Raw genomic sequence first — 27540 nt, forward strand, 5'->3', positions numbered from 1 at the left:
TATCATAAAATGCATCCTCGCTCATTTCACCAACCAAGTATCTTCCAGTGGGATGAGCGACGGTGATTGCGCAAACCAAGCAAACAAACTCGCGATGCTCTCTCATAAGCGTTTAAGTAAACAGCAAAGGCGCACAGACAAGAAAAAAACTCCACATTACGGAACTCTGGATACTGTACCTGGACAGGGGTGACGCTGCGGATTGCCGAGGGGCCCATGCACGACTTGTAGAGCAATTTGTAACTGCGCTCGGCAGCGCGGCCGGTGAGGCCCGCCACGTCTTGGCTGTCAAAATACGCTTCTAGGCGTCGCTAACAGAAACCGCCAGGGACCGAAAAAAGGTCCAAGCACAGCACACTAGGTTAAAACGTGAAAAGTGCGAACACAACGGCGAGCGCTGACGGACGGACACGAAGCGAACGGATGGAGCGAACAAAATATGGCGACCAGCGCGGGATCAGCGGGGAGCGGCTAAAACTCGCCATGAATAATGCCAGTGTTGCCTGGATTTTTGCTGGACAGCCGCCCTGAATCCCTAGCAATCCCTAGGTCGGATTGTCCCTAGTTGGGGGCACGGCGTGCCGGCGGGCCACCGCTCATCGCCCGCCACCCACCCTGCTTGGGGATGCCGCCGGTGCCGCGGCGGCGGTTTGGTGCCGTGGCTTTTGTTGTAGTAAACGAGACTGTGCCTGTTGCACGGACGGGTGCGATCGAACTGACTGGCGTGCGCGCCATGAACAACCCTGGCACATCTGCTGCGGCTTCGGTACAGAAAGGTTAGTGCCCGGTCTGTGAAAAGATTTTAGTTGTGGACAAAGCATGCCAATGAAGGTGCCGCCATGTTCAAATTTTAGCTGCCCGTTTTGCGTGCAATGTTCGTGGTTATATGCTGTCCGCTTACCGTTCTTATTTGTCACATACTGCAGGGATTTGTGCCAAGGTATGCACTTGCAGCACGCGCCAATTTAGCACTGTTGAAGGCGAGCACTGCACTGTCTTATGATGCTGCTAACTGGCGCTTGATGCTTTGTCTTCTATCAACCAGATACTCACGGCACTCGTCAGTGATTAGCTGCTTAGGGCGACGAAGCTCATTTTATGCTTTTTACGTTCTTGGCCCCGATTCTCCATACGCTGTTCGTTTTGATCACATCCTGGTAAAGTACTTGCCCATGATATCGCTCGAGCATCACTAGCTTGAAACTAGTGATACATATTGAGCACCAAAAGCTCGAAACTAGCACTGAACCTTTCACAGCTAAAAGCGGCAGCTATATGGATGATATTCTGTGTACCCTTGATGAAATTTTGCCTAGTTTGCGTCGGGTACGACAAAAGGATAAGCTCTGTTGAGACAACAGAAATGGTAACGTAAATACCGTTTAGACAACTCCATTGTAGCACGGAGACCACGTAGCGGTGCTTCGAAGTAATGAACTCGCTACTGAGCTCCCCTTTTGTGTGTGTGATTTTTTTTTTCCTGTACCTTTAGTTTCTTACACTCCTCACTAGAGCCCTGCACGGGTTGGATTTTCCAGCCCCTTCCCTGGCCCACGTTTGAAGACCATCCCGGATCCATGGTTCCAAGCCCATCGGCAATGATTACATGGCCCGGACCCGGCCTGCGCTTCCACGACAGGGCCTGTGCCAAACCTGCAAAGTAAGTCTGAACAGACGCTTTAAAAATGTATTGCTTAACTAGCACATAACAGTAAATCAAGATGAGAGACAAACCTTGCAAAATATTCTTGGTAGAGAAGGGCACAGCTAAAGCACCGACAGAAGCAAAGGCATGGTGAAGAATATTTTGACAAGACATTTTATGTAAAGCTATCTAGCACAATGTACATTTAAAAGGTATGGATTACGGGCATTTTAACTATGACTCCTTATAAGCAATTGGCTCTTGGTGCAAGTTCTTTGCTTAATCACCTACAAAAAGACTGCCCCTGGCAACTTTGCCCCAGGAACATGAGTGGGCAAGGGCAGAAAAAACCAAAATTTACATATTCATTGAAGAAATCAGCCACATTGTCACATCTCTGTGGAGACGAAAAGCGGTAGTGTCTGTTCATCTGTTCATTGTGCATGTATATGTTATTGGATATGTAAAGATTCCTAAAGCAATAAGCTGTTATCCTACAGCATTTATTATAGCGTAGAGACATTCTTTGGGGGGGGGGGGGGGCAAAGCAGACAGTCAGAATTTTTATGAACAGATGGCTGCCTGCCGAGCAGTCAATTGAAGGTCCTTGTCCAGGGGCTGTTATGAGGCTTCAAATGTCCAGCCGTTAGCGGTAACACAAAGGTTAGAAGCTACCCTCTTGCTCACTGATTGCTGAGAAATCCTAAGCTGATGGTGTTGAGTACTTCAGTAGGCACGTGCTTATGCAAACGGGCTGTGTCATGCATGAAGCGGGAAACGCATGTGAGCGAAAAAGTGAGCGAAGCGACAAGGCGGCGCAGCGTAAGCGATCATGGTTCGCTCCGTCGCCTACTGGGGAAGACACATGCACGCGACAGCGCGAACCGAGCGAAACGGCGACAACGCTCTGTGTAGGTTGTGTGGCTGGCATTTGGCTGGCATAGTGGCTTAGTGCACCATCAAAACTATTGCCAAATCCAACAACGGTCATAACGATTGCAAGAATTAACGTTATTTTGCGACAACATGGCAAAGTAAAATGTATTTACAGCAAACAGTATCGAATGTGTGTAACTTGCACTGCTTGCACTGTAATCGGCACGAATAGTCACGTGACCCCTTGTTTCTATTGTTGTTTCGGTTGCGATTAGACGTTCTTTGAATCCTTGGCTATCCACCATTGTTCGTACAAAGCGAAATGTTTACGCGGTAATGCACAGTCACAATGCAACACAGCAAAATAAAGAAAGCATGCGAAATGAACGGCAGTGACGTACGCTCACTTCCGGGCGAACGAGCGAAATTTTTATTTCGGCAGATCCGAGCGACGAGCCAAGCGACACATGCATTTCTGTTCGCGCGAAGGCTTCGCGCGACGCGTGCCGCCGTCGCGTTCGCGTGAGTTTTCGCGTGCATGCGATTCAGCCTTGACAGGTTACAGCACTTCATAACACCTCCATTGTAGTACAGTTCGCTATCGAGTTTTGAGCCTTTCCTTTTTAACTTTTTTCACTTGTGTCATTGAATGCAGCCCGGCATGTTCGTACTAAATTACTTGGACAAAACACCGAGTGTCACTGATTAAACTCTGTTTACAAATGAGCTTTCTCTCATTCTCTGTCAACATATGTACTAGTAGTGGTTTATTCATAAACCACCGGAATGATTTTAGTGCTGGAATTCCATCTCCAAAAGAAGCCATACACAGCTTTACCCAGCCTGGCCTCGTTCCGCCACTGCTAGCTGCAAGCCCAGGCCTGCATGTCAAGGCCGAGCCAGGTCCTGACCCATAAAAACGGCAATTTTCCAGCCCGGCCCAAGTTTTCGGGCTGCCCGAATTCATGCTCTGCTCCATACACTGTTGAAATTATTTGCCGAGAATAAGTTCTCAGCAGGCAGTACTTTGGTAATCTTTGTTAGGAAGAAATTACATGCCATAATTTTTTTGCCCTGGAAACTTGCTTACACGACTACCTCAAAAATATCACCCAGACGTGTCCCTTGCCTGCAGTCGCTTGCTGTACAAACAGCATTGCAATTTATTTGCTGACACTATGGCGCATGTAGTACGAAACAAAAGGAGGTCATTATTTGCTAGAAGATGATTGTGAAAGTATGAAAAATTTCAGTCACTGCTATTTTCATGGGAAAATGTCGCATGGCCTTGTATAGCCAATTAGGGCCAATTGATGAGAAATTTTTGCTCAAGATTTCTGCCAGCAGAGTAGGCACTGCTGTCATTTCTAATAGCTATTTCGTTGTTCATTCATTTGCAGCGGCACCAACATGTTCTGTTGTCTGTGTTTTGTGTGCCCATATTCTGTTCGTTGCTTTAAAACATTTCTGGGTAAGTGCAGTCGAGACCGCGAGCATAGTGTTGGGTGAATTCACCAGGCGGCATGACAAAAGGAGGCAGTGTGGTGTAGAGGAATCCACTTGCGCCAAAGACAGAGACTGCAACCATGCCAGACAGGTTGCCAAGACATCGAACGAGAAGCCAGACTAGCCTATTGCCGAGAAGCTTACCAAAAGCGGAATCAAGCCAAGACTGAAGCGGCAGCTACAAATGCGGCACCGGCCGATGGCTAATGCTTTTGACTTGGTTCAAAGAGAGCTGAACCTCTGCAATATTTAATATTTCATAACAAAGGCTTCAAGGATTTGCCTCAAGTGATTCCAGGTAGCCCTGCATGCACAAACCTTTGTCACGGATACACCTGCAAGAAACAAATAGTGGTGCGTAATTGCTCCAAGCGATGTTCTCTTTGTTTTCCTTTTTAACTTGATACCATAAAAAGCACCCTGTGTGGCAGCACCTGCTGACTTGGTCATGTCATGTGGCCTTGTGATGTCACACAACCTGGCGGACAGTCATTGCAGTGCTGCGTCACCTTCCTGCCACTTGCCAGATACATGCCCATAATTTTTCATGGATGCCAGATTTTCTGCAGTATGGGACCCATCACAATATTTTTTGTTGCCAGATTTCAGTAGTGCAGTGTTTCGTGACTTTTTTGTCACTTGTCCGGCAGCAAGACACATTTATTGCCGAGATATTTCGATTTGAAGTTGAAGAGGTCTGTTTTCCTTCCAAGGGATTTAGACTTGGGAAAATGATGCAAACGATGGTGTAAACATAGACTCCGTGATTCTTGATGCATAGCGAGCAGTGCAATCTAGCAGCAGCTGAAATTAAAGCTACAGTTCGCCAAAGCCGTCTATTTGTTTGCACCAGATCCTGAGCTTGACTGCAAAGTTCTCGCAGTGAATCTTGACCTTTGCACCCACAGAGCATGCGGTGCTTTTTAGAGTTGAGGTCACTTGACTAACAGGATAGAATGTACGAATGCCGGCGTGGCGGCAAAGTTTGTAGCTAGCGAAGCTATGGATGCGGCCACTAACATTGCCGAGCTACCATCACGAGTGACGAGTAAAGACTGCTACAGATGGTCTTTTTTGAATAGCAGCAAGGCGTGAACAATGCATTGTGGCAGAAAGTTAAAAGAAAGAAGGGGTACACAGGGCCTGTTTTGCTCAATTTATTTCGTTTCCTTCACTATTGTATTTCTTAATATGAACCAACTTAGCTCCCTTTCGTTCAATGCTTCCTTGGGTGTCTGCACCTTATGTGGTGTACTCTAACGTCGCTGCCCTGCAGATGGCAAACTGATGTGCCAGTAAGGTCTGTGCATGCACGCTGGGACAGCAGAAAATAGAGAAACAGAAATATTACGAGATAGTTTGGCAAACTCCTATGCTTATCATAGATATGAGACATCGGTGACACTATTAACAGCCAGCAAAAGCATTCAGCACACTTGGGATGCAATTGCACTACACAAGTAATGTAATGCGAGAGGTCTCAGCTGTTCGTGTGGCGCAATGGCTAAGACATTCAGTTAAAACTCCAAAGGACTTAGGATTAAATCCTGTTCGAGGTCGTTTTTTTTTTTTTTTTTTTTTTTTTTTTCATTTTTTTTTTCGCTTTTTTTTTTTTTTTTTTCCCCTTAAGCACCCATGCAATTTAAATCTTACTTTTTCTAGCCTTTCTTTTCTTTCCCAGCTCCACTCGGGTCTGTGCAGGTTTATTCTGCCCAGTAAGTTGTAACTTAATCCTTTGTGCATTTCATACCAGATTTTTCAATAGAGAAGCGCTTACTGAGGCATGAACTTCATCAGAGGAAAACTCTGATGCTCCGCACTTGTAAACCAAAGCATGTATATCAAAAATGAAACCATGTGGTGATGCCAAATGCATAGCTGTGACTTCAAAGAACCAAAACACCAAAACGAAACTGACTGCCTGTGGCACTGCCAAGCGCAAATTTATTTTTGGCTCCCATTATTTAGCCTGTCTTTTTGCCATTTTTGAAACAAAAGTTAACAATTCAAACATGCAACCATAATACATGTTAGGCAGCCTCCGGGATCCCTTACATGTCATTGTGCATGCATTTGTGATTTCTGTATTTCTGCAATGCCTGCATTTCTGTTCTCTTTTTTCTACCTTATAAGAGTTTTGTTTTCAGTGAAAGTGGTGTTTTTGTGATTAGGAGCCAGTATACCATCGCTGCAAGCCTACTTTTTCTTTCAGTGTTCCTTTAGCACTACTTGCAGGTCTACTGCAGGTCTTTCGTATTGCACTCTGAACAATTTTTTACCCATGCTTTTCATTAAGATTTTCGAAGCATGATGGGTTGTAGCGAATGGATTTGATTGCACCTGAAAACTTCAAACACAAATTGAGAGCGTGTAATTTCTCTCTCTTTTTTTTTTTTTGCTCACTGCGTGTTCTTTGCGAATGATGAATTTGACCACTTGCTTCACGAGGGAGGGCTCGAGGACGTTGAAGCTACTTTGATTGCCCGTCACTAGGCACAGTTATAGCAGTCTCGTAGCTCACTGGGTGCATGAGGTATTTGAGGTTACTACTCCTTATCGCCATAGACACCAGCAGGCTCAGCATATGTATCTAGGCATGCGGCTTCTTGTTGGTTGACCCCTATCATTTATACTGCGCAGTTTGTTGAAAAATGGAAGCGTACAAGTTGACACAGGAAATGAAACGCCATGCAGTCCTCATCGCACTGGCCGTGCGCCACAGCGACTTGGAAATTGCCAACTTTCTAAATGTTGCGAAGCCTTTCGTTAACAAAGTGCGGACAGAACTAGTGTGCTGTGACGGTGACGTGGCATCTGTGGCGAAAAGGAAAAAGCACAGTCAGCGGTCAGACGTCGTCAGAACACCTGATTTTCTTCAGAGGCTGCAAGTCATCGTGAGTGACAACCCAGAGAAGTCAATGTGGGACATTGCAAAGGAGCTCGATGTCGTAGAGTCAGCTGCCAGGCTTGCTGTGCACGAGGACGTGAGGTACCATTTCTGTGTCATGAGGAGGCCGCAATTCTTTTCTGGTAAAGCTCGGGAGAATCGTCTGCTCTGGTCCAAGCGCTTGCTAGGCAAGCTGAAGAGCCTGGAATGCTTTTTTTTTTCTTTCAGATGAAAAGAACTTCGATCAAGACCAAAAAGCTAATTGCCATAATGAAAGATGGCTTTACGGAAGCGCTAATGAGGTGCCGACAGCATTGCAGACAAAATTTCTGTCTGTGATGGTGTCAGCAGCCGTCGGCAACAAGGGTGATGTCATGCTGCCACACTGTTTTGCAGAAGGACTCCGCGTTAATGCTGCCGAGTACGCAGAGGTGCTTGCCACCGTTGTGAAGCCCTGGACTGATACTGTTTCGAAAGGAAAACCTTGTGTCTTTCAGCAACATTCGGCTCTCGCCCACACCGTCTGAGTCACCCACGAGTGGCTGGCCAACAACTTCCAATAACCACATCACTCCCAACTTGTGGCCTCCTAGTTGTCCAGATTTGAATACACTCGGCGTCGTTGAGAGAGAAGCCGACAAAAGGCCACATAACACAAAAAACTCTTAAGGTCGCCACTGCGAACTCAATGGGCAGTACCTCTAAGAACCACCTGATCCGTGCATGCAGCCATTTCCGAAGCCGAATTGAATTGGTTATTGCTGCAAGTGGCGAATTCATTGAGTAATGTGAAAATAAACAGTAAGAGAAATATCTCCTAAAGTTTGGTGAAAATATATATTGTAAAGAAGACAAGGAACGGAAAACGCTGCGGCATCGCCATCACCATCGCTTGGCTCCGGCGCCCATCTCTCGTGCTTGAAGCTGTGCCCTGCTGCTGACAATTCGACCCTGCTGTGTCCGAATTACTGGCAGCGCTAGACGTTCAAACGAACTATTAAATCCACATTTCAATATATATTTGCTGGAGATATTCTCTGCCTGAAGCCAACATTGCATCCTCAAATGCCTCGTGCACCCGGTATATTGCAAGATATGTGGCTCGAAAGTTCAGGCACAAATCAAAATGTAGTACTTATTCTGTATCTAATTTTGAGCAAATTATGTGTGCAAAAAAAAAAAAAAATTCATCTCAAATTTTGACCACCGAGGTCTTCTTTATACGTCTGCAGAGCTTGCAAAGCTCGTAAACACGCTGGAAAATTCGATTTCTTTAAATTATTTATTTCATTTCAATAATTGAGATTAAGACAAGCAGCATTCATAATTTTGCGATGTTTTTGAAAAGCCCAGAGGTTCCCGAGCCTGGACAGAAAAATTGAAAATGACAGAAAAATTACTCTTCGCATAGAGAAGTTCTACGTCCAGATGAGGTTCTGTTTTTATGTGAAGTCACTAAACTAAGAGCAGAGCTCTAAACCAGAGCAGATAATGCACCTGAAGGTGAGGAGATGGAAAAAATTATATTCTAGGGCTCTGTTTAATGACTCTGCCCGCGTCTTGTGTATTTTCAAATTTAGCAGCTTAATTCATTCACGTGCTCGTAGTTCAGTGACATTTTCATATAATTCTGTAGTGTTTCTTATGTTGGTACCATATGCTTGAACTATTTATATTCACTTAAAGGGGTCATGACAGCTAAAATTTGAGCATAAACTGATTATTGCATTTCACTCCATTCACGTTAATTATAAATCCTCCAAATTTGAGATTTCAGTGCAGTAGATAGTTTATAATGATTTTTTATTATTAATAGCGAAAGCAGCTTTATGGTTTGGCAACCTTGGGCGCTGACGTCACACGATATCATCCCCATGTTTTCTGCTATTCATGGTGACTGCGGCACTCTTGCATGCATGCCGTGGATTGTGGTCACTGAGAGCCTTTTTCTTTCTTCAGCAAAAATATTTCATTCGCATATTTTTTTTTACTTTGGCAAGCCTTCACTATAGTGCGCAACCTTAGCGATCCTTGGACTTGTTTTGGGCTTCGTCTAGAGATTGTCGAGAAGGCCAAAATAGATGTGCTCATGCTGTATTATTTAAGCATACAATCTGAAGCACATTATTCTTACGTTTTGAGAGTTAGCTTGTTTAGCAACAAGCGCTCCCATATATAAAAAGGTACATGTCCAACGTTTCCTTCCTGGTCTTAAATCTGTAACCAATCAGCAACACAGTTGATATGAATCGAAGTTCGGTTTACATCCGGCTTCTGTTTTGGTGAGCAGTCAAGGTCGACAAGTCTCGTTCTGAATGAGGCCAATTTGGGAAAGCGACCCACGGTTTGCCTTTGCAAGTGTGAACATCGGTCAGTCTGAGCGGTTCCTTAATCGCACACCCTTTGCAATCCTCAATCGTGAATGGGCCTTTAAACTGCACGCTGGTCACATGTTGGTTACAGTCAGTCTGCAGTAAAACATCTTCAGAACACAGCGGGCCTGTTTGTAAGCAGCACAATTTCTGCTGCCAAGAAGGGTAGAAAGGCCTTTATGGCTTATTGGAGATTTAATTGACCACATGCTCTGAAGTTTCTTCAAAAAGCCGATATTTCTGCTATAAAACATTAACATTTCTGCCTCCATAGCTGTTTCAGAACGTCTGTCCTGCTTTCTGCTCCATTTAGCTGCTCCAAAAGCAAAAAGCACATGCTCTAAACACCTATTTTGGCCACGCACACATGGTACTGCTTTTCACGAGCCCCTGTCCAAAAGTGCTGGAAGAAGACAATAACGATGCTATTTTGGGGCGTACTTCACGCAACTTCAGCACTCAGACTTCGACTACCTTGAAGGAAAGTCATCCTTGCCACTTAAGAGTGTTCAAACGTGGACTAGCCTCCCTTGCGCTTTATAATGGCGTTCGCACCCTGACCGCCTACTTACTTGTCCCTGTGGGCCTTCTCGATGAAATCCTACAGGCACTTCATGATGAGCCCACAGCTGGGCGTCTAAACTTTATTTTACTCTGAGTCGCATTCAGGTTAAATAATATTGGCCCATATTGGCCTCGTCTATCTGCTAATGTCACGCACTATGTCAGGAGTTACTGCGACTGCTAACGCCACCGAACACTGCTAACAAGACTGCAGGATATACAACCAAACCAATCACTTGTGAGGCCATTTCAACAGATCGGCATGGACTTACTAGGTCATTTCCCGACATTGACATCTAGCAATAAGTGGATAATAGTAGCAACTGACTACCTGACTCGCAACGCCGAAGCAAAGGGCCAAAGGCTTCTTCAGACTAATTATCGTTGTAGAAAGCGAGAAGCACAGCATAATATCTGTCGTGTAAAAAACCCACTTCTCGTTGTCCGTGGCATTGTCCTCCTTGCATGCATTAACAGTCAGTCGGCCTGAAAGTTAAGCCGATGTAACTAGTTTCTCGCTTTAATGTCAGCACAGTAGCCTGCCGCGCTGTTGCTGCCGGCTAGGAGCGGAGAAGCAGGTCAACTCTATTCCACCTTGTGTATGGCAGGGAGCCCGAAAATTCCAAAAGCACTGTGGAATCTACACTGCAGAAGTGCGAAAGGCTGAGCGTTGCTGGTGCACACGGTGCATCCGTTTGCTCTCATTATCATTATCAACTAAATGCACCATTATCATTGCTAATGCCGTCATTGTCATTACCACTAATTGCAGCGTCATTGTCAGCGCTACTATCGTCGCATGTGAGACAACCTCAAGCTTGCCTTGCAGCGCCGGCTGAGCACTTCGCCATAGATGGTCCAGCGAGGTATACATCGTACTCAAGTGCTCCAACACCAGATGGATGCTTTGAACGCGAAGGTTGGCATAGGAGTACGGAATTCCACAAGCCGGCCTGTTGGAGATATTCCAGCTTGCGTGGAGAGAGCAGATCCATAACCAGGTTTGAGAAGCAGAAATGAAGAGATGGCACAGCGAAGCACGGGCGAAGTCATCCCTGGCGGTGGACTCCAGCACAAAACACACGATCGCTAATGAGAACATCTATGACAACACACGAGACAGCGGACGGCAACGGGTTACTCTGCGAGGCACGGAGTGGTTTTCTGCGCACAAGTGCTCCGAGTGCGACGCAGCCGATAAAACCATACAGCATGTTGTGATCGAGTGCCCGAAACTGTGGCCCTCCTCCCTACAACTGCGACATCAGCACTGATGGAGACTCTTTCGACAGCACTTGGTCTGCAGTCGATGTCACCACCCAAAGAGCACACCCTGGGTAGGGCAGTAGAGATGACAAAGCACCGCCTTGACTGGTGGCGTAAACGAAAAGTTGAAGGACTCCCCCCTTTTCCTTCCTCATTTCTTTTTTCTGGACTTTTGACCAATGCACAGCAGTTGGTATAGTTTTTGTTCTTTTTCTACTCCTTTATTTATTGGCCCAATGAAGAACTCTGTGATCCCTCGCTACAAAGGGGAGTGGCCGCATTAGCATCACGCAGACAAGGAGAATTATGATGTGTGTTTTAACTCATCCTCATGATAGACAAGGGCCCGCCGGGGTGGTGCAGTGGTTACGGTGCTCGACTACTGTTCCGAAGAATGCGGGATCGAATCCGGGCTTCGGCGGCCGCTTTTCAATGGAGACGAAAGCAAGGCCGCCTGTGTTCTATGCAATGTCAGTGCACGTTAAAGAACCCCAGGTGGTCGAAATTTCCGGAATCCTGCACTACGGCATCTATCATAGCCTGAGTCGTTTGGGATGTTAAACCCCGCAAACCAAACCAAATCACTGTAGACAAGATATATGTGCAGTTCACGATCCCGGGCGTGGCGCAGTTGGTTAAAGCTTAGGCTGGCGATGCGAGGGATGCAGGTTCGATTCCCGGTGGATGCAGGATTTTTACCTTTCCGATGACATTAGTTTCGGTTTCAGGTGATGTAATTTGATTGAAAGCTATATTGTGACCGAACGAACGCCGACAGCATGAGCCATTAAAGCGCAGCTGCATCACTTTTCGAGAATTCTGCGACATTCAAGAATTTGACTCTCCATAAGCTGTCGGTAATGCTTGCAAAGTGTTTGTGTGCTATCTTTAAAACTGATGAAGTAATCAACGATTACAATTCGAGCTTCTCCTCACAGCACTGAAGGACTGCGTAGAAGCTCGATGATGACATCACGGACGGTAATAATTTTTCTTTACGTTACCTTCGCCCACATCATGCGGTGCCTTTTTTGACGCCATCAAACAATGTTTCTGGGCCTTCAATTTTGGTAGCCTTGTTTTTACTTCTCCCAACCAAGCCATTCTATGCGGGAAACATACTGGTGCCGTCAATGACGTCATTATGTGCCCCCCAAGCGTCGCTGTGTGGTGAGGAGAAGCTCGATAGCTGAAGCGGTTTAAATCGCTATTTGCGCCATTGTTTGAAACGCTAGCGCGAAGATATCTTGCATGCTTAACCTGGAACCTGTAATCGTTTGATTCCTTGAAACTCATCAAAATCTACAACTACAAAATCTAGCAGTTTCCCTTTAAAGGCTTTCGCCTTAATACAGTGCTCAATGTCATGCTGATGCCACATGTAACGGAAAAGGAAAGCCTCAGTGTCACTGCCTACCTTCAGCGTGCAGAAGTAGCCCGACGACTCGCCCAGCTGCGCATAAAAAGCCAGCAAGGCACCAATGCCTAACGTAACCTACAATGACAATGAAGATTACAAGCCAGCAGACCGATTTTAGGTTTGGATGCTGAATCACCATCGTGGATTTAATGAAAACCATAAATTTTATGCTGCTGTTTCCGCAAATCAAGTTCACTCATCTAGATGAAATGGGCTATGGAATTGTCCCCAGATGCTGCTGACAGCACCCCAGGGATGATACATGTCCAGAAATTGTATGTTGTGTGCCTAAAGCCCTATTATAACTGATGGGCACTGTGTTTATATTTTGCTTGATGTTTATTTTTGCCTACCTTTCTATTCAATGTAGAGCATTGGGCCGATGCTTCTTTGAGAGGGAAGTCATACCGTAAAGCTTTTCTTTTTTTTTTTCACGCTTTACGCCACCTGGACGCAGCTTTTACTCTTTTTGTTGTACAATGATGATGCACAGATTTACCTCGAATAATTGCCACAACACAACACTGCTTCTACATTGTTCTTGATCATTGTACTTGGCAGGTTTACCTCTGTTTCCTTGCTGCCTTTAAACTGAGCACTGAGCATTCTGTTGTTCAATGACCAGTGCCTTTGTCGTGATTGGCACCTTGTTGCAACGAAATAAACTCTGAAAGTGAATCCAGTGTGCAGATAATGCTGTCAAACAAAGTACTGAGTTCTTTTTGGCTGATAGTAAATGATGGAATAAGAACACAAGGTTGCAAAGAGCATATGTAGGCTCTTGAAGAAGTTACCTGTGCTCCTTCTGCCATTAGCTTGTTAATCGGTGTGATGAACCACTAGTTAAACACTATCACCAACCAAATTATTCATTAGAACCCAACATTTCGCGACCAACTCGGTCCCTTCCTCAGGGGCGACGAAAGTTCGAGGCCCGCAGTAGCAGGCAGCGGCCTATGCTTGGCCAATCTGAAGAAGAATGTCTATACACGCGCCTTTATTCCAATGTGCTTCCCGCCGTCGAGCTAGCAGGACAAGAGGGTCGGTCAGCACGGAAACGACGAAGCGCCCTCGCATTGTGCTCCCATACGTGGCGGGCATCAGTGATGCGCTTGCACGCATCCTGCGCAAACACGTCTGTGTGTCGCACAAACCTACCTCAACAGTCTGCCGTTTTCTGCCGCTACCACAAGACCGTATTCCCAAAGAAAAATAACCAGGCGTTATTTATAAAATCTCGTGCTCCGAGTGCTCTGCCTCGTATATCGGCGAAACAAAAAATCTGTCGGCGCATATTGCAGCACAAAAATGACGCCCGGCAATTGAACTCGAAAAGCAACCCCCCTCGCCGAGCACTGCGAATGTGCCGACCACAAAATCACCTTTGACGAGGTGAACATACTTGATGTGGAGACCAATCCTTTCAAAAGACGTCGCATCTTTTTTCGGTTCATCCGGCTGACAGCTGCAGAGTGAACAGGAATCCGGGGACGCTACCCTGGCTCTGCTACACAATTGGACTTCGCCACGTGTGCCTGCTACTGCGGGCCTCAAACTTCAGTCGCCCCTGAGGAAGGGACCAAGTTGGTCCCGAAACGTCGGGTTCTAATAAAAAATTTGGTTGGTGATGGTGTTTCTTAAACTTTTGTTTCAAGTACCCAACCAGGCAGAGTTCCATCGAAGACGTTGTCGTTCAAATCAATGAATCACTAGGAAAAGCTTTAGGCCTTTCCAGTGGCGGCATCGTAAAGAACCGATGAGTGTGGAGGACAAGTCTATTTGCCAAGTCTGAACCTAGTCAGAGCCTCTATAAAGGCACACAAAGGACAACTTCATAAGAAGTTATCTAGCTCATTTTGGATATGTTGACATTCATCCAGCAGTAGTTATGGCTGACTGCATGGCAGTGTAGCCTAGCCTCTGAAATCTGCTTCCAAAAATTGATGTCAACATACGCAGTTTACTTGTGCAATCTGCTGGTGTTGGCAATACCTGTACTTTTTTTTTGTATTTTGTATTTTCCAGTCTACAAGAGTTCTGTTTCTAGCTGTCTTTTTTTGAGACTCACTTTTGACAACTTGGAAAATCTTTCTTTTTGCAGAGTTCAAAACCTGGAAGGACCATATGGAAATCTGTGAAGTGGCTCATTTTGTTAGTGGCAGGAATGGCTCATCTGCATACCATGCAGGTTTTTGCAAATGCACATCTGTTTGTTAGCCGACTCTGAAAAATATGAGGGCTAAGGAACCTGTTCCACGTCATGTTCAAAATAGGCTGTGCTTATATGCCTAAGCTGCTTCTGACATTGCCATGGTGCTTTTGATTTTGTATACAAATGCTATCTGAATAAAAGGTGCCTACGTATTTTGTATGTTTAATGAACTCAAGCATGTGATGGCTCACATGCATGACATTGTTAATGATGGTCCCCAAGATACACAGCATTTAATTGATGCTAATTATATGGAGTTAGCTGCACGTTAACCCTGTAACTGCCAAATTAACTCCCGAAAAACATACTAACATCGCCAGGTTTAGTTGTAATGTTTTTCATACCATTCTAATTCAAAAAAGTTTCCTTCATTAGTAAAGCATGCTGTCACTTCGCCATCTTTGTTTTTTTTTTTTTACCAGTGTATGCACATCGCAAACGGGGTCAGAGTAACTGTCAGTTACAATACTAGATTGTCAGCAAAGCTGCTGTCTGAACTACTTTACGAAAGAGCTCTTTTATTTTTTTTGAGGCATCACTGCCACCGGCACTCTTTGTGTGTGGCACTATCATAAAGTGACTTTTGTCATGCCAAAAATGTGTGCTAAAGACTGAAATGCGCATTTTTTTTCCATGGATAACTATGGCTCTGTAGAGTTGAAAATGCAATCAATGTATTTACCAAATCTATTCCTTTTTCATTGGCAGTGCAAGCAATGTAAGAGCAGGTTGGACAAGTGCCACTTGTCACTGGCAATACTGGCACAATTGCCAATGACAAATGAAGCTCCAAGATAAAGGACTAAGCCAGCATATGGTTTTGTGGATGCGGAAAGTTATGTGTAGTTAATCAAGTTTGTACACAGTCGTCTGAAAGATTCTCAACATTTTTACAATGATTATTGCAGACCTGCAATGAGACACTAGAATATTCACTTTTACATAGAAAAGTGATGCTGCTTCAATAGAGGCAATATGCGAAAATGGCCGTATGATATGCAGCAGTATTAGTAGTGCACAATAAAGGTTCCCAAGAGGCTAAAATTGTGGCCCTCCTACAGCCTGGAAATAAAACCCCATATACTTTGCTGATATGCACAGAAATACTGCCTGTTGATAACTAGACATACGCTGCACCTACCTCCACCATCTGTGCTTGCCTTGGATTGCAATGCCTTATGTAACATGCACAAAGGGATTGTACTTTATTTTGCAATTAATTTTGCATGTACATTTTGGTGAACTGTCTGCAGCCACAGGGCCTGCTTTTGAGCTGCATAGATTGTTTTCTCCTCATGGAAGTTTACAGTTGACAAGTGTTCTGTTCGGTTTATAGGGTTTAATGTCTACAGGCTATGAGGGATGCTGTAGTGGACAGCTCCAGAAAATTCTGACCACCTGGGTTTTTTATGTGCACTGACATCGCAAAGTACAAAGCCGCCTTGCATTTCGCCTCCATCAGCTGCCACTGCAGCTGAGAGTAAACGTGTATCCTTGGGATCAGCAATCAAACTCTCTTATCACTGAGCCACCGCAGCAGGGTACAAGTGAACATGGCTGAAAACAGATCCACGACATGAAAAGTTTTCCCAGCTGGTGTACCTGTAGGCATAAGTTCAGGTGCAGAAACATTTTCTACAAGATTCTGCCTTGCAAACAAGCAACATTTGTGCACAACCTGCAAGGAGGCTGCAGTGACAAAGCTAAGGTAAAGCTTGGCCACAAAGCTGCACATGCAAAAAATGAAATGATGCATTTTGAAAAGCCCAATGCTCAGCTTCATTCAAAGATGTGTACACAGCCAAAATTCCTTTCGCCAAACATGAAATCCATGTTTCCTGCACAGCTGTTGTGCATAAGATGCCCATCTGAAAACCGATAATCAAAAGTTTCGCACCTTGCTTAACTGTGAGGAATCCATTTTTATTGCATGCTTCATGCTTACTCAAGCTGTTGGGCTGTTCCTAATTCGTTAGCATTGTGCAAATTATTGCAGTGCAAGTTTGCCAGCTGGCTAATGTGCATCATTTAAAATGATGCACTCTAGCCCACAACCAAGCTTGAACAAAACTAGCCAGGGTTCTTCAATAAATTTGCATTTCGGAAACACCCTGGAGCCTGAAAGTTGCAAGGAATGGCGATTGCTAAATGGCTTTTTTCAGCTGCACAGTGCCTTCAATAAGCTCAAGCTTATGACACTATTTGGCAGTAAAGTCTTCTACTGGCCTGATTGGTGCACTATCCACAAAAAAGCATTGGCACACGTGCTGAGCAAGTCTAGATTAGGAAATGTTAAATGGTTCACAGGGCAAAGCACAAGCTGCTTTATTCTAGGTGTAGGAAATTACCAACATTACAAAATAGTTAGAGGGTACGTACACAGGACAGGAAAGGAAATGGCTGACTAAATATTCTCAGCCTGTGGAGTCATCTGCCCGACTGTTGGGTCAAACGCTATGCAACCACTAGATAATTCCATTCTTAAAAGCTTGGGCTCGCCTCATGACAAAGGCATTAATATTTCTCTATTTTGCTGCATTAAATAGCCGTATTGCTGACACAAGTTGCAAGTCTGCGAAGTGTTCACTAGACAAACTGCTTTCAAGCAATGTAAACCGTGAACGCCACTACTTCTACCGTTCCACTAGCACAAGCAGCAAGCATCGGTGCCGGAGAGCTTCTAGCAAAGAACACTCAGAAGCATAAAAGTCGCACAAAAAAGTGCCTCGGTAGTAGTTAAACCGCTTGCGTTTTTCATTCCATAAGGTAAATAAACATGCGGTGCCGTTTCGAATGTCATCAGCAGAGCGAGGGGTGCAGACAAGAGTAGTAGCCAAAGGAGAAATCTTCCCTACCGTGGTGGCATTCTATGCCATCAAGAGCAGCTCCCTCGAATACCGCGCGATGGGCCCTACGTAGCCGCAGTGCTCATCAATGTGCTGGGCGAGGAAAAAAGGTTAATAAATTATATTAAAAGCGATGGAATTCGGGCAAAAACGGCGGTAAGCAGATCGGAATAGAGTTTGGACGGCCAGAGAAAAGCCTACATTTTTTGTCCTGATTCAACCTCCTTAGTCCCGGCGTCAGAAGTGTGCACTTAGGTGCACACTTCTGAACCTAAGCACAAAGATATAACTTTCATAAAGCACAAAACAACCGGCGCAACAAAACGCAACATCTCGTATAGCGGGAACAATCGCGCCGTCGCGAGGACGTGCGGCGGCCCTTTGACGTCTTATGTCCTTACCTGCAAGAAAAAGCAGCACCTTGGATGCGGGACGTGTTATTTATTAGCGAGGACCGTGAAACTTTGTAATGGGTAAACATTCAGGACGAGAAATCTTCAAAAAAGACGGTCACTTATGCGTCTCAGCGCAAAACATGGAGGCAGCCATCTTGAATGTTTTGGTTTTTTTCTCTTTTTGGTGTACATACACAACAGATGGCGCGAGACGCTACAAAAACGATAATGATGATAATGGCCGCGAATTTTGAAAATTTAATTTGCGCAGAAGGATGGCGTTTTTCGCTTAAATTAGGCGCAAATTCGACGAGTTTATAGGCAGACGCCAGGCATGAAAGGGAGATTCAGTTTGGCCACGAAAAAAAATTTACGCCATACATAGCATAAAAACAAATCCCACTAATAGTCATTTTCGACTTGAATTACACTCGGAGACAACTTATGGCAGTGTGGCCAAGGCTAGGCAGAAAATGCAAGATAGGCCAATGTTCCCTAGCCTTGGAAAAGGAGCCAACTCACCCCTAGTGACTTTACACTTTCTCTTCAATTTATCCCTTTCATCCGTCCCCTCGCCTTCCACAAGGCAAGAGGACCATGGCCTGTCCTCTTTCCTTTCCTGTCTGGCCTTGGCCACAGTGAGAGAAAAAAAAAAAAAAAATGGGGGGGGGGGGGGGGGGGGGGTATCCCTTAGTATATACATAAACTATACTGACAATGAAACATGAACTGATCGGGCAGCGCCTAGCTTGTCTGTGCGACCCTCCATAGCAGTTGCAGATCCTGTATGGCCCGAGAACTTGTGTTCCGTCCAAAAAGCAAGGAAAGGCACAAGCTTTCTAAACTGGTTTATTTTATTTCATACATACTGCTAGCCTCCTTTTGGAGGCTGTTGCAGGTTTGGGGCATAATATAGAAACAGCAAATGACAGGAATACTGACAATCCACACTTGTCTAATTTTTATATAGTTCTATATGGCAGTGTGGAACAAGAAATGGAAAAGAAGGATATGATACAATACAATCACGCTGAAGACACATGTTTCACTATATTTGTACAGAGGTCAGGCTACACATATATAGGGTACTCAAGGAACAATTGCCAGCCGTGAACTGAACCCATCTAGTGATGAGCAATTAACCACTTCATCGGCTAAACCATTCCATTCGCGGACCGCCAGGGGAAAGAAGGAGAACATGAACATATCACAGCGTGCTCGATACTCGACTAGATGCTTGGAATGACGCATTCTTTTGTTTCTCTGTGGTGACAGTTTAATAAATTTGGAAGCTGTATGCAATCAAGAACATCCACACCGTGCGTGCTGCATAGCAAACAGCCTTCGGATACTTGCCGTTGAATCAAACTATAATTGGAGTCTCTATAAAAGTCCTGACCATGAACTACAGTACTTTATGTTGCTTTTCACCTCATCTTGGTTTGCAACTTCAGGTTTAGGTTCATTGCACTGGCAAGTTCTGAGTGTAACTATAGGCAGGGGTGTTGGAAGAGGAGGAAAGGCAGGGAGGTTAACCGAAGAAGAAACCGATTTGCTACTCTGCACTGGGGGAAGGGGGTAAGTGGATATAAAAGTGATGTGTAAAAGAAAGTTACAGAAATATGAAGTCAGTACTGTCACATCACAGCCATATCACGTCGCATCGCAGCAAAATCACAGTCTACCGATCAGGCCCGTGGTTTTCATGAAGCAGAGCAGTGCCTGGGAGGTCTTCACCGCAGACGATCGCCGCAGCCAATGGCATATAATCTTGATTTCTGTCAGCGGGTGTCCATATAGACACTCTAGTGCAGGGCAGAGAAATTGTTTTTCCGCATTGTATGTGGTCCACTCGCAAAGAATGTGGCCTATAGTCTTGTCAGACCCACAGGTTGCACATGCAGGGCTATTAGCCATATCTATCACAAACGAATGAGAATTTGTGAACGCTACACCAACCCACAGGCAGCACAGCAAAGTTGCTTCACGTCGGGGTAGGCCGTGTAGAATCCGGAGCTTCAGGTCAGGAGCAGGGGTGCCGAGAGGCCTGTTCTGCTTATGATATAATGACAGCACCACATTTAAGCTGCAGTGAATATGTTTTGTTAAGAATGTTGCAATAAGTGGGTACCGCACGGTTGCTGATTTATCTATACATAGGAGAGTGTCCCCCTTATATGATACAGGGAAAGAAATAACCACATAGCAATCAAAAGGATGGAGGAAGGAGAGACTGATGACAGCATGCTTTCTTGCCACTGAAAAACTGTGGAATAATAGAAATCAGGCTAGTGCCAAGAGACGGTTGGTTGGTATCTGGTTTATGGGGTTTAATGCCCCAAGCATCTCGAGTCGTATGACATCAAGAGAAGTTGTTATGGAAAAACCAAGCACATATAACAGTAGGACAAAAAAAAAAGACATAACAGAACTTGCCCAGACATAACAGATAAACAAATAAACAGACAAGTGTAGCAGTATAACACCAAAGCATTGTGCCTTACAACATATTTACAAATTTGCTTCCATGTGAATGAAGGAACTTGTTATAGCCTTTTCAAGATCATGGAATCAAGCATGTTGCATGCAAGGGCAAAAGTGGCTGTAAGCGTGGGAAGGTAACACAAGCCGCTGACAAGGAGAAAGCTTTGAAACAGTTCACAGGAATAGGGAACGTAAGGCACAATGAGCAGGTACAGGTCTGGACAGTATCAAGGAAGTGACAGTGGCTGCGCACGATTGCATCGCATGAATGTGAAATGTGTAGCCTCTCAAATGACGTCAATGTATCCATATGCATTTGCATTTTAGCGTGCTGTTGCTGTTTGTTTGCTTTTCTTTTTTTAGCGAAGTGGGGGCTTGACTATGGCAGGCCTGAACTGTTTGAGATCAAGTTAAATATTTATCTAAAGCTTTCCCGAGGCCTAAAACTCCATTTGTGTTGTATCTGTGGAAATACGATTTCCCATCATCATTCTGTTGTTCTGTAAACTGATGTCCATTTAAAGCAAGAATAACATCAGGAGAATGTGGCTGCTAATATTTAATTTCGCATCAGATGCTTAAGCTAGGGCAGCGCAAAATGCTGAAGCCAGTCTAGTGCTCAATAATACTGGGTGAGAGAGAGAGAGAGAGAGAGATATATTTTAATGGCAACAGGAGATGTCTGCCTGGTGGTAAGCCTAGCATGCTACTCCTGATGAGGGTTGAGGGATGAAGGTGACAGTGTGTGGGAGGGGAAGGGGAAATAAATGAGAAAAAAAGAGAATCGGTGCTGGATGAGGTTAGAGCATTGAAGGATACTGGTTTATATCTACGGCACTCACACGCCATGCACGACTATCCTACGAGGGTGTGAAGGAGCAAGCAGTCGGAGGTTGTAAGCCCAAGCCATGGATGACAATAAGGACAAGTGAGCGGATGTCTATACTATGAGGTAATGCTAATTTAAGCATCTAGATCGTCATCATCATCCTCAGCCTGACTATACCCACTGCAGGGCGAAAACCTCTCCCATATTCCTCCAATTAACCCGGTCCTGTGCGAGCTGCATCCACTTGACCCCTGCAAACTTCTTAATCTCATCCACCCACCTAATTTTCTGCCGCCCCCTGCTACGCTTTCCTCCCCTTGGAATCCAGTTTGTTGCCCTAAGCGACCATCACTTATCCTTTCCTCGCGCTACATGTCCTGCCCATGCCCATTTCTTCTTCTTGATTTCCATTAGAATGTCAGTGACTTGAGTTATTTCTCTGACCCACTCTGCACGCTTCCTATCTCTTAACGTTATCCCTACCATTTTTCTTTCCATAGCCCTCTGCGTTGTCCTCAACTTTAGTAGAACCCTCTTTGTTAGCTTCCATGTTTCAGTCCCATAGGTAAGTACAGGTAAGATGCAACTGTTGTATGCTTTCCTCTTGAGCGATACCGATAAACTGCTAGTCATAATCTGGGAGTACTTGCCAAATGTGCTTCATCCCAGTCTTATTCTCCTTGTTATTTCCCTTTCATGGTCCGGATCTGCTGTTACTACCTGTCCTAAATAGATATATTCGCCTACCACTTCCAGTGCTTCGCTACCTAATGTAAACTGTTTTTCCTTCCCTAGGCTATTAAACATTAGCTTAGTCTTCTGCATATTGATTTTCAAGCCTACTTTTTCACTTTTTCTGTCTAGGTCATCATTCTTTGCAATTCATCCCCTGAGTTACTTAGCAAGGCAATGTCATCAGCAAATCGCAGATTACTGAGGTATTCTCCATCTACTCTTATCTCTAACTGCTCCCATTCTAGATGTCTTCTTTCTTAGATTCTAGCATCTAGATGTCACTGCATAAATTGTTCATGGTTTTTTGTGCACCTATTTCTGCTTACAGCTTTTTCTTTGCTTGCAATGTAAATTATTTGTGTTTATTTGGTGAATCCCCCCTGATGCAATGCCCGCAAAGGCCCTTAGGGTATTTGAAATAAATAAATAAATAAAAAAAATATATGGGTGTGTAGTGCTAACAGTGAGTGCTGGAGTAGCTCGGTGCAGTAAGCAGCCAACAAGTGTGGCAGTTACGAGACGTAGTGTTGGGTTGAGTGCTAGGGTATTATAGCGTGCGTATAAGTGTGTATTGCAACCCAGATTCAATTTCAGTTTGGTGGAATGACTATATTCATTGGGTATAGGGTGTGGCATGTCCAGACGATACCAACGACAATGGCAACAATGTGGCCTCACAGATTGACACTCATATGTTTTAATTGTTGCTATAAATGTTTTTCAGTCACTTAACAAATTGCTATCCATAGCAGAAACGATACTCATGCACTGAAAAATAAAATGAAAATACTGAATATAATGCACATATATATACCTTGGTACATGTACTGTACATGTAGGGAGCCAAGGATGCGAAAGTTGTCCAGAATAAACGAGCGGCTGCGTCTCCAAGACTGCTGAAAGTAAAAACAAAAAATGGCATAGACACATGTAAACACTGAAATGAAGTGAGTGCTCTACCAAGCAGCATTGCATATGAGATATCAGCCCAAGTTTATAGTCTACTAACATGTATACAGCAACAAGGCAGCTGCAAGTGACCTGAAGGAAGTTAAGCAAGCTACCTTCCTGGCCGCATTTTGGCAGCTCGCTGCATTCGTTACTCTGGGCCTCAAGCGAACTACTGTATATTGTGTCATAGTGTATATATATATTTTTTTATTTTTACCTACCCTATCCTTTCTCCCTATCGTTCACCTCTTTGATTTCCTCTACCCCTTCCTCGCTATCCACCGCCCCTGTTCAGGTGCTTCAGATATCAGATACCGGGGTTGGCAAACATCTTTTCTTTCCTTTTGTATATGTAATAAAATAACCACTAAAACAACAAATGCTGCTAATACTAATCATCTTAAATTAGAATCAGATAAGCAGCAAGCTGACACAGTATAGTGCCTACGTTGTCGTGTTGCGCTGTCGCAAGCTCCTGATAGAAAAAAAAAAATGTATTTGCGCAAAGCTTTGTTGGAAACAATTTCATTCCTTCCAAAGTCATTTTTGCTATACTGCTTATATATCGATACATGTTCTGATAAAACACACGAGTTTTGCACCGTCTTCAGATTGCTTTCCGAAGCTAGAAGGTGGCATCCATGCCACAGAGATATAAGTAATTGACAAATTGCACGCTAATTTCGATCTGTCATATCTGCAAGCTCAAAAACAATTAAGTACCGGGTTGCAGTTTACCTTAATTCACTGCTGAATGACACCTCTCGCATTGATTTCGCGGACAAAAATGGACACGACACCCACCTACCGCTGCACTCAGCGCACAATGTCAAAAAACAACAGCAATGACAATGGCTTACGTGAGAAGCGACGGCCGATGTCGTCAATCCAAAAGCTCTGGCGCCGTCGGCGACAACGAGGAAAGGGCCGAAAAGCCCGCCAGCCCGCCAAGAATCTGGGGACAAATTCAGACTCAACTAGGCACATAATAGTCAGCATTTAGGTACTTTGTAAAAACATGGCGTTCAATGCGTTTGGGGAAATCTAGGGACAAAGTTTTAGCCGAAAAAACCCTATTCATGGCGGGTTTTAGTCTCGCCCGATCAGCGTGCCGCTCACGGTTGCCAGACGTACTTTTGTAAACCCTCTATTAGCTCTTCCCTACTGACCGCTACTCCCCATGACAGATTTCTCTCTGCCTCGCTTCTTGGCAGGCGAGTAGTCGCCGCCACCAGCTGCTGCGCCTTCTCTCTCTCGCAGCACCGCGCGGCAACTCTGTCCGCCTCCTTTCTCTCTTTAACTACGCAGGGCGCGACACTCGCGTCCGCCCTCTCCTCCTCTCCACTAGCGGCGACGCCGCTTTCAGCAAAGCTGGTCTGCGCCTCTTCTGCGCTTCTGCCAGCCTTCAACGGTGCGCGCGATAACGCATCGGCCACCTTATTCATGCTGCCCCGGCGGTACTCAATGGCGTACGCGTAACGTTGCAACGTCAGCGCCCATCTCGCGAGTCTGCCTGCGGGGTTTTTCAGCCTCTTTAACCACGAAAGTGCCTGGTGATCTGTCTGCACGGTGAAAACCGCTCCGTCTAGGTACATGTCGAACTTTGACAATGCGAACATCATCGCCAGGCATTCCTTTTCGGTCACGGAGTAATTCAGCTCCGCCGATGTGAGCGTGCGGCTAGCGAACGCGACAGGGCGCAGCTTGCCCTCGTGTTCCTGCAACAAAACAGCTCCTACACCGGCATCACTAGCATCTGTCTGCAAGACAAACGGCTTGTTCAGGTCGGGGAGGCGCAAACTAGCGGTGTTCGCTATCGCGCGAGCCAAGGCAACAAAAGCGTCGTTCTGTTCCTTGCCCCAGACCCACTTCGAGCCTTTCCGCAACAGCTGGTTCAACGGCCTAGCGAGCTCTGAACAACTAGGGATGAATTGTCTGTAGAAGGCAACCATTCCCAAAAACCTCTGCAAGCTTTTCACGTCCGTCGGGCAGGGGTAGTTCAGAATTGCCTGCAGTTTGTCATCGTTCGGTCTCAAAGTGCTACCATCAATCACAAATCCCAAGAGGTTCACTCTCTTTGATGCCAACTGCACTTTCTTTGGGTTGATCGTTATACCCGCACGTCTCATTCTTTCAAGAACGGAATTCAGGTGAATGAGATGCTCTTCGAACGACTGTGAGAATATCACGACGTCGTCGAGGTACGCCATCGCGTAGTTGAACCTTGCATCGCCCAGCACGATGTCCATCAATCGCATGAACGTGCTCGGTGCATTAGACACACCCAACGGGAGTCGAGTAAATTCGAAGAGCCCGCGGTGACAGGTGAATGCGGTTTTCTCAATGTCACCTTCCGCCACCTCAATCTGCAGGTACCCTCTGCTTGCATCCAGGACTGTGAAGAACCTTGCGTTCCCTAACGCGTACATCACAGCCTCGATCGACTGGAAAGGGTACGCAACCGTAGGCGTCAGTGAGTTGAGCTTTCGATAATCAACACACAGCCTGACCGAACCATCTTTCTTTGGCGCTAGAACCACTGGGGACGCCCAGGGACTTTGTGAGGGTCTCACCGCGCCGGTATCTATCATCTCGTCAAGGGCGCTGTCGAGAAGCTGTCTCTTATGCGCGCTTAACGGCCGCGGGTTACATCTGAAAGGGCGCGCATCACCCGTTTCGATCTCGTGCTGAAGCAAGTCGGTTCTGCCTGGTTTCTCTGTGAAGCAATCCGAAAACGGGAGTAAAGTTTCCGCGAGCCTTCGGCGCTGACTACCGGTTCCTGAGAAGGACGCGATAATTGCTTCTAATGGACTACCATTCAGTGTCGCGGGGGAGCCGTCTGCCACAAAAGCGTGGACGCTTGCTCGCTCAGCGACGAATTCCTGTTTGGGTGCGCTAACAAAGGGAGTGAGGGGGGGTGAAGGGGCTGTAGCGATAGCCGTTCTCCCCCATGTCAAGCACAATGCCTTCGCTGGAAAGAAAATCTCTTCCCAGAATAACTGGTATGGCTAAGCCGGGCAGATAGACGAAGCGATGTCTTCGCTTCCTGCCGTCAAAACGCAGGACCAGACGTACCGCTCCCTCCGCTTTTGTCGTCCCTGCTGCTAAGCTCAAAAGGGTTTCGGCTGGCCTGACACGGATGTTACATCTACAGCAGGCCTCGAACACATCATCACCGACCATTGACAGAGTTGAACCCGTGTCAACGAGTGCCGAGTAGCTTTGACCAGCTAACCGCACTAGCATAAAAGGGCTAGAGCGCGACAACATTCCTTGTGCTCTACAGGCGAGGGGGACAAAAGCCGGGCGGTCGCCCGGTGACGCGGCGTGGGAGTACATTTCCCATTTTCCGCCGTGGCTACCACGAAATTCTCCCGCCGACGGCGACAGGCTGGTGTTACCAATTATGGCCGCCGGCGGTCCGCGTTTCCCTGCATATGCCTTGCTTGACACTCTCGTGCCGCGTGGCCCGGCTGGTTGCAATTCCAGCAAAGCCGGTCGTTCACCTGCCGCGCGGTCGGGGGATGCCGCGTTCCACGAAGCGGTTGGGGACATCTTTCCCCTCTCTCCGCGCCTGTGCGTACGTCGCTGGCGAGCCCAGCTCGACGCCGCTGCTCGAACGCGTACGGGTCAAGAGCGCGAGGAATCGCGGAGCCTTCCGCTGGCCTTTCCTGCCCTACCGTCATTACGTCTGCGCCTCTGGCGCGCGGCGCAGAGTCTTGGCCTCCGGCCCAGGCGCATCGCGGCTCTAGCGATTCGGCTGGCCTGGGGGGTGGCTGGTAGCGCAATTCAGCGAGTAAATCCGCCTGTACTACCTTCGCTTCCTGTGCTAGGGCCTCGAGGTTTGCAAAACCACGTCCCCGCAAATACGGCTTGAAGCGCGGATGACGTTGCCTGATCACGCGCGCGACCTGTTCAAGATCGGTTGCCGTGGGATCTGCCCTCTTGTAGAGCTCCTGCATTGCGCGTACATACTCGAGGAGGCTCTCCTCTGGGTGCTGTGTGCGCAACGCTAGCTCCTCAAGCATCCGGCGCTCGTAATCGGGAGGCAAGAACTCGGCGCGGAGGCGATCTGTGAAGTCTGCCATCGACTGGAAGGCCGGCTGGCAGCGTATCCATCGCGCCGCGCTCTCAACAAGTGCCACGGGGATTACCTGCGCTAGCACCACGTCGTCTGGGGAACCCAGTGCCGTCTGATAATCCTCGACTTCTTGCAAGAACTCGTGGACTGACTTCACGTCCATGTAGCCGGAAAAGGAGGTAACCTCTACATTTATCCGCGGACGCGAGACTGTCGCCGCAGCTGTGGCTTGGTTGGCGCTAGCCACCGAACCGAGCTGACGGGTGAACACCGACAACACTTCGTTCATCTGCCTCATCAGGGCGGCCGCATCGGTAACCTGCGCAGACTCTACCGCGTCCCTCACCTCACTTCCGGACGCACTGGCGTCCGAAGCGGCGGCCCTATCTGGCACGTCTTTTCTCGGAGGCATTGCACTCAACAACTAAGGCCGGCCGGGTGCCGCAGAACTGCTGCACGCCACGACTACCA

General features: G+C 46.3%; 1 protein-coding gene and 1 long non-coding RNA gene across 6 annotated transcripts; one reads left to right on the plus strand and one right to left on the minus strand.

Moving 5' to 3' along the window:
- The first annotated feature begins 513 nt into the window (after nucleotides 1-513).
- On the plus strand, nucleotides 514-14900 carry LOC146199296 (uncharacterized). 3 transcript variants are annotated; one of them, XM_084594771.1, is made up of 3 exons: nucleotides 514-776; nucleotides 1513-1660; nucleotides 14638-14900. In XM_084594771.1, exons 1-3 carry the CDS (start codon nucleotides 626-628, stop codon nucleotides 14672-14674), a joined length of 336 nt encoding a protein of 111 aa, XP_084450897.1. In that variant the 5' UTR covers nucleotides 514-625; the 3' UTR covers nucleotides 14675-14900. The 3 variants fall into 3 exon arrangements, 1 of the variants encoding a protein (XP_084450897.1); XR_014705058.1 differs by having other exon boundaries at nucleotides 524-776; nucleotides 1493-1660; XR_014705057.1 differs by having other exon boundaries at nucleotides 555-776; nucleotides 1539-1660.
- A 4908-nt stretch (nucleotides 14901-19808) lies between these two features.
- Nucleotides 19809-24069, minus strand: LOC146199297 (uncharacterized). 3 transcript variants are annotated; one of them, XR_014705059.1, is made up of 2 exons: nucleotides 23849-24069; nucleotides 19809-22930 (listed from the first exon to the last, which is right to left on the minus strand). It is a non-coding gene; the product is annotated as an uncharacterized LOC146199297 (long non-coding RNA). The 3 variants fall into 3 exon arrangements; XR_014705060.1 differs by having other exon boundaries at nucleotides 19809-22933; XR_014705061.1 differs by lacking the exon at nucleotides 23849-24069 and adding an exon at nucleotides 23727-23829.
- Between the last annotated feature and the right edge of the window lie 3471 nt (nucleotides 24070-27540).

The sequence above is a fragment of the Amblyomma maculatum genome, chromosome 2, assembly GCF_055883805.1.
Source record: "Amblyomma maculatum isolate TAMU_Amacu chromosome 2, ASM5588380v1, whole genome shotgun sequence".
Classification (NCBI taxonomy): domain Eukaryota; kingdom Metazoa; phylum Arthropoda; class Arachnida; order Ixodida; family Ixodidae; genus Amblyomma; species Amblyomma maculatum.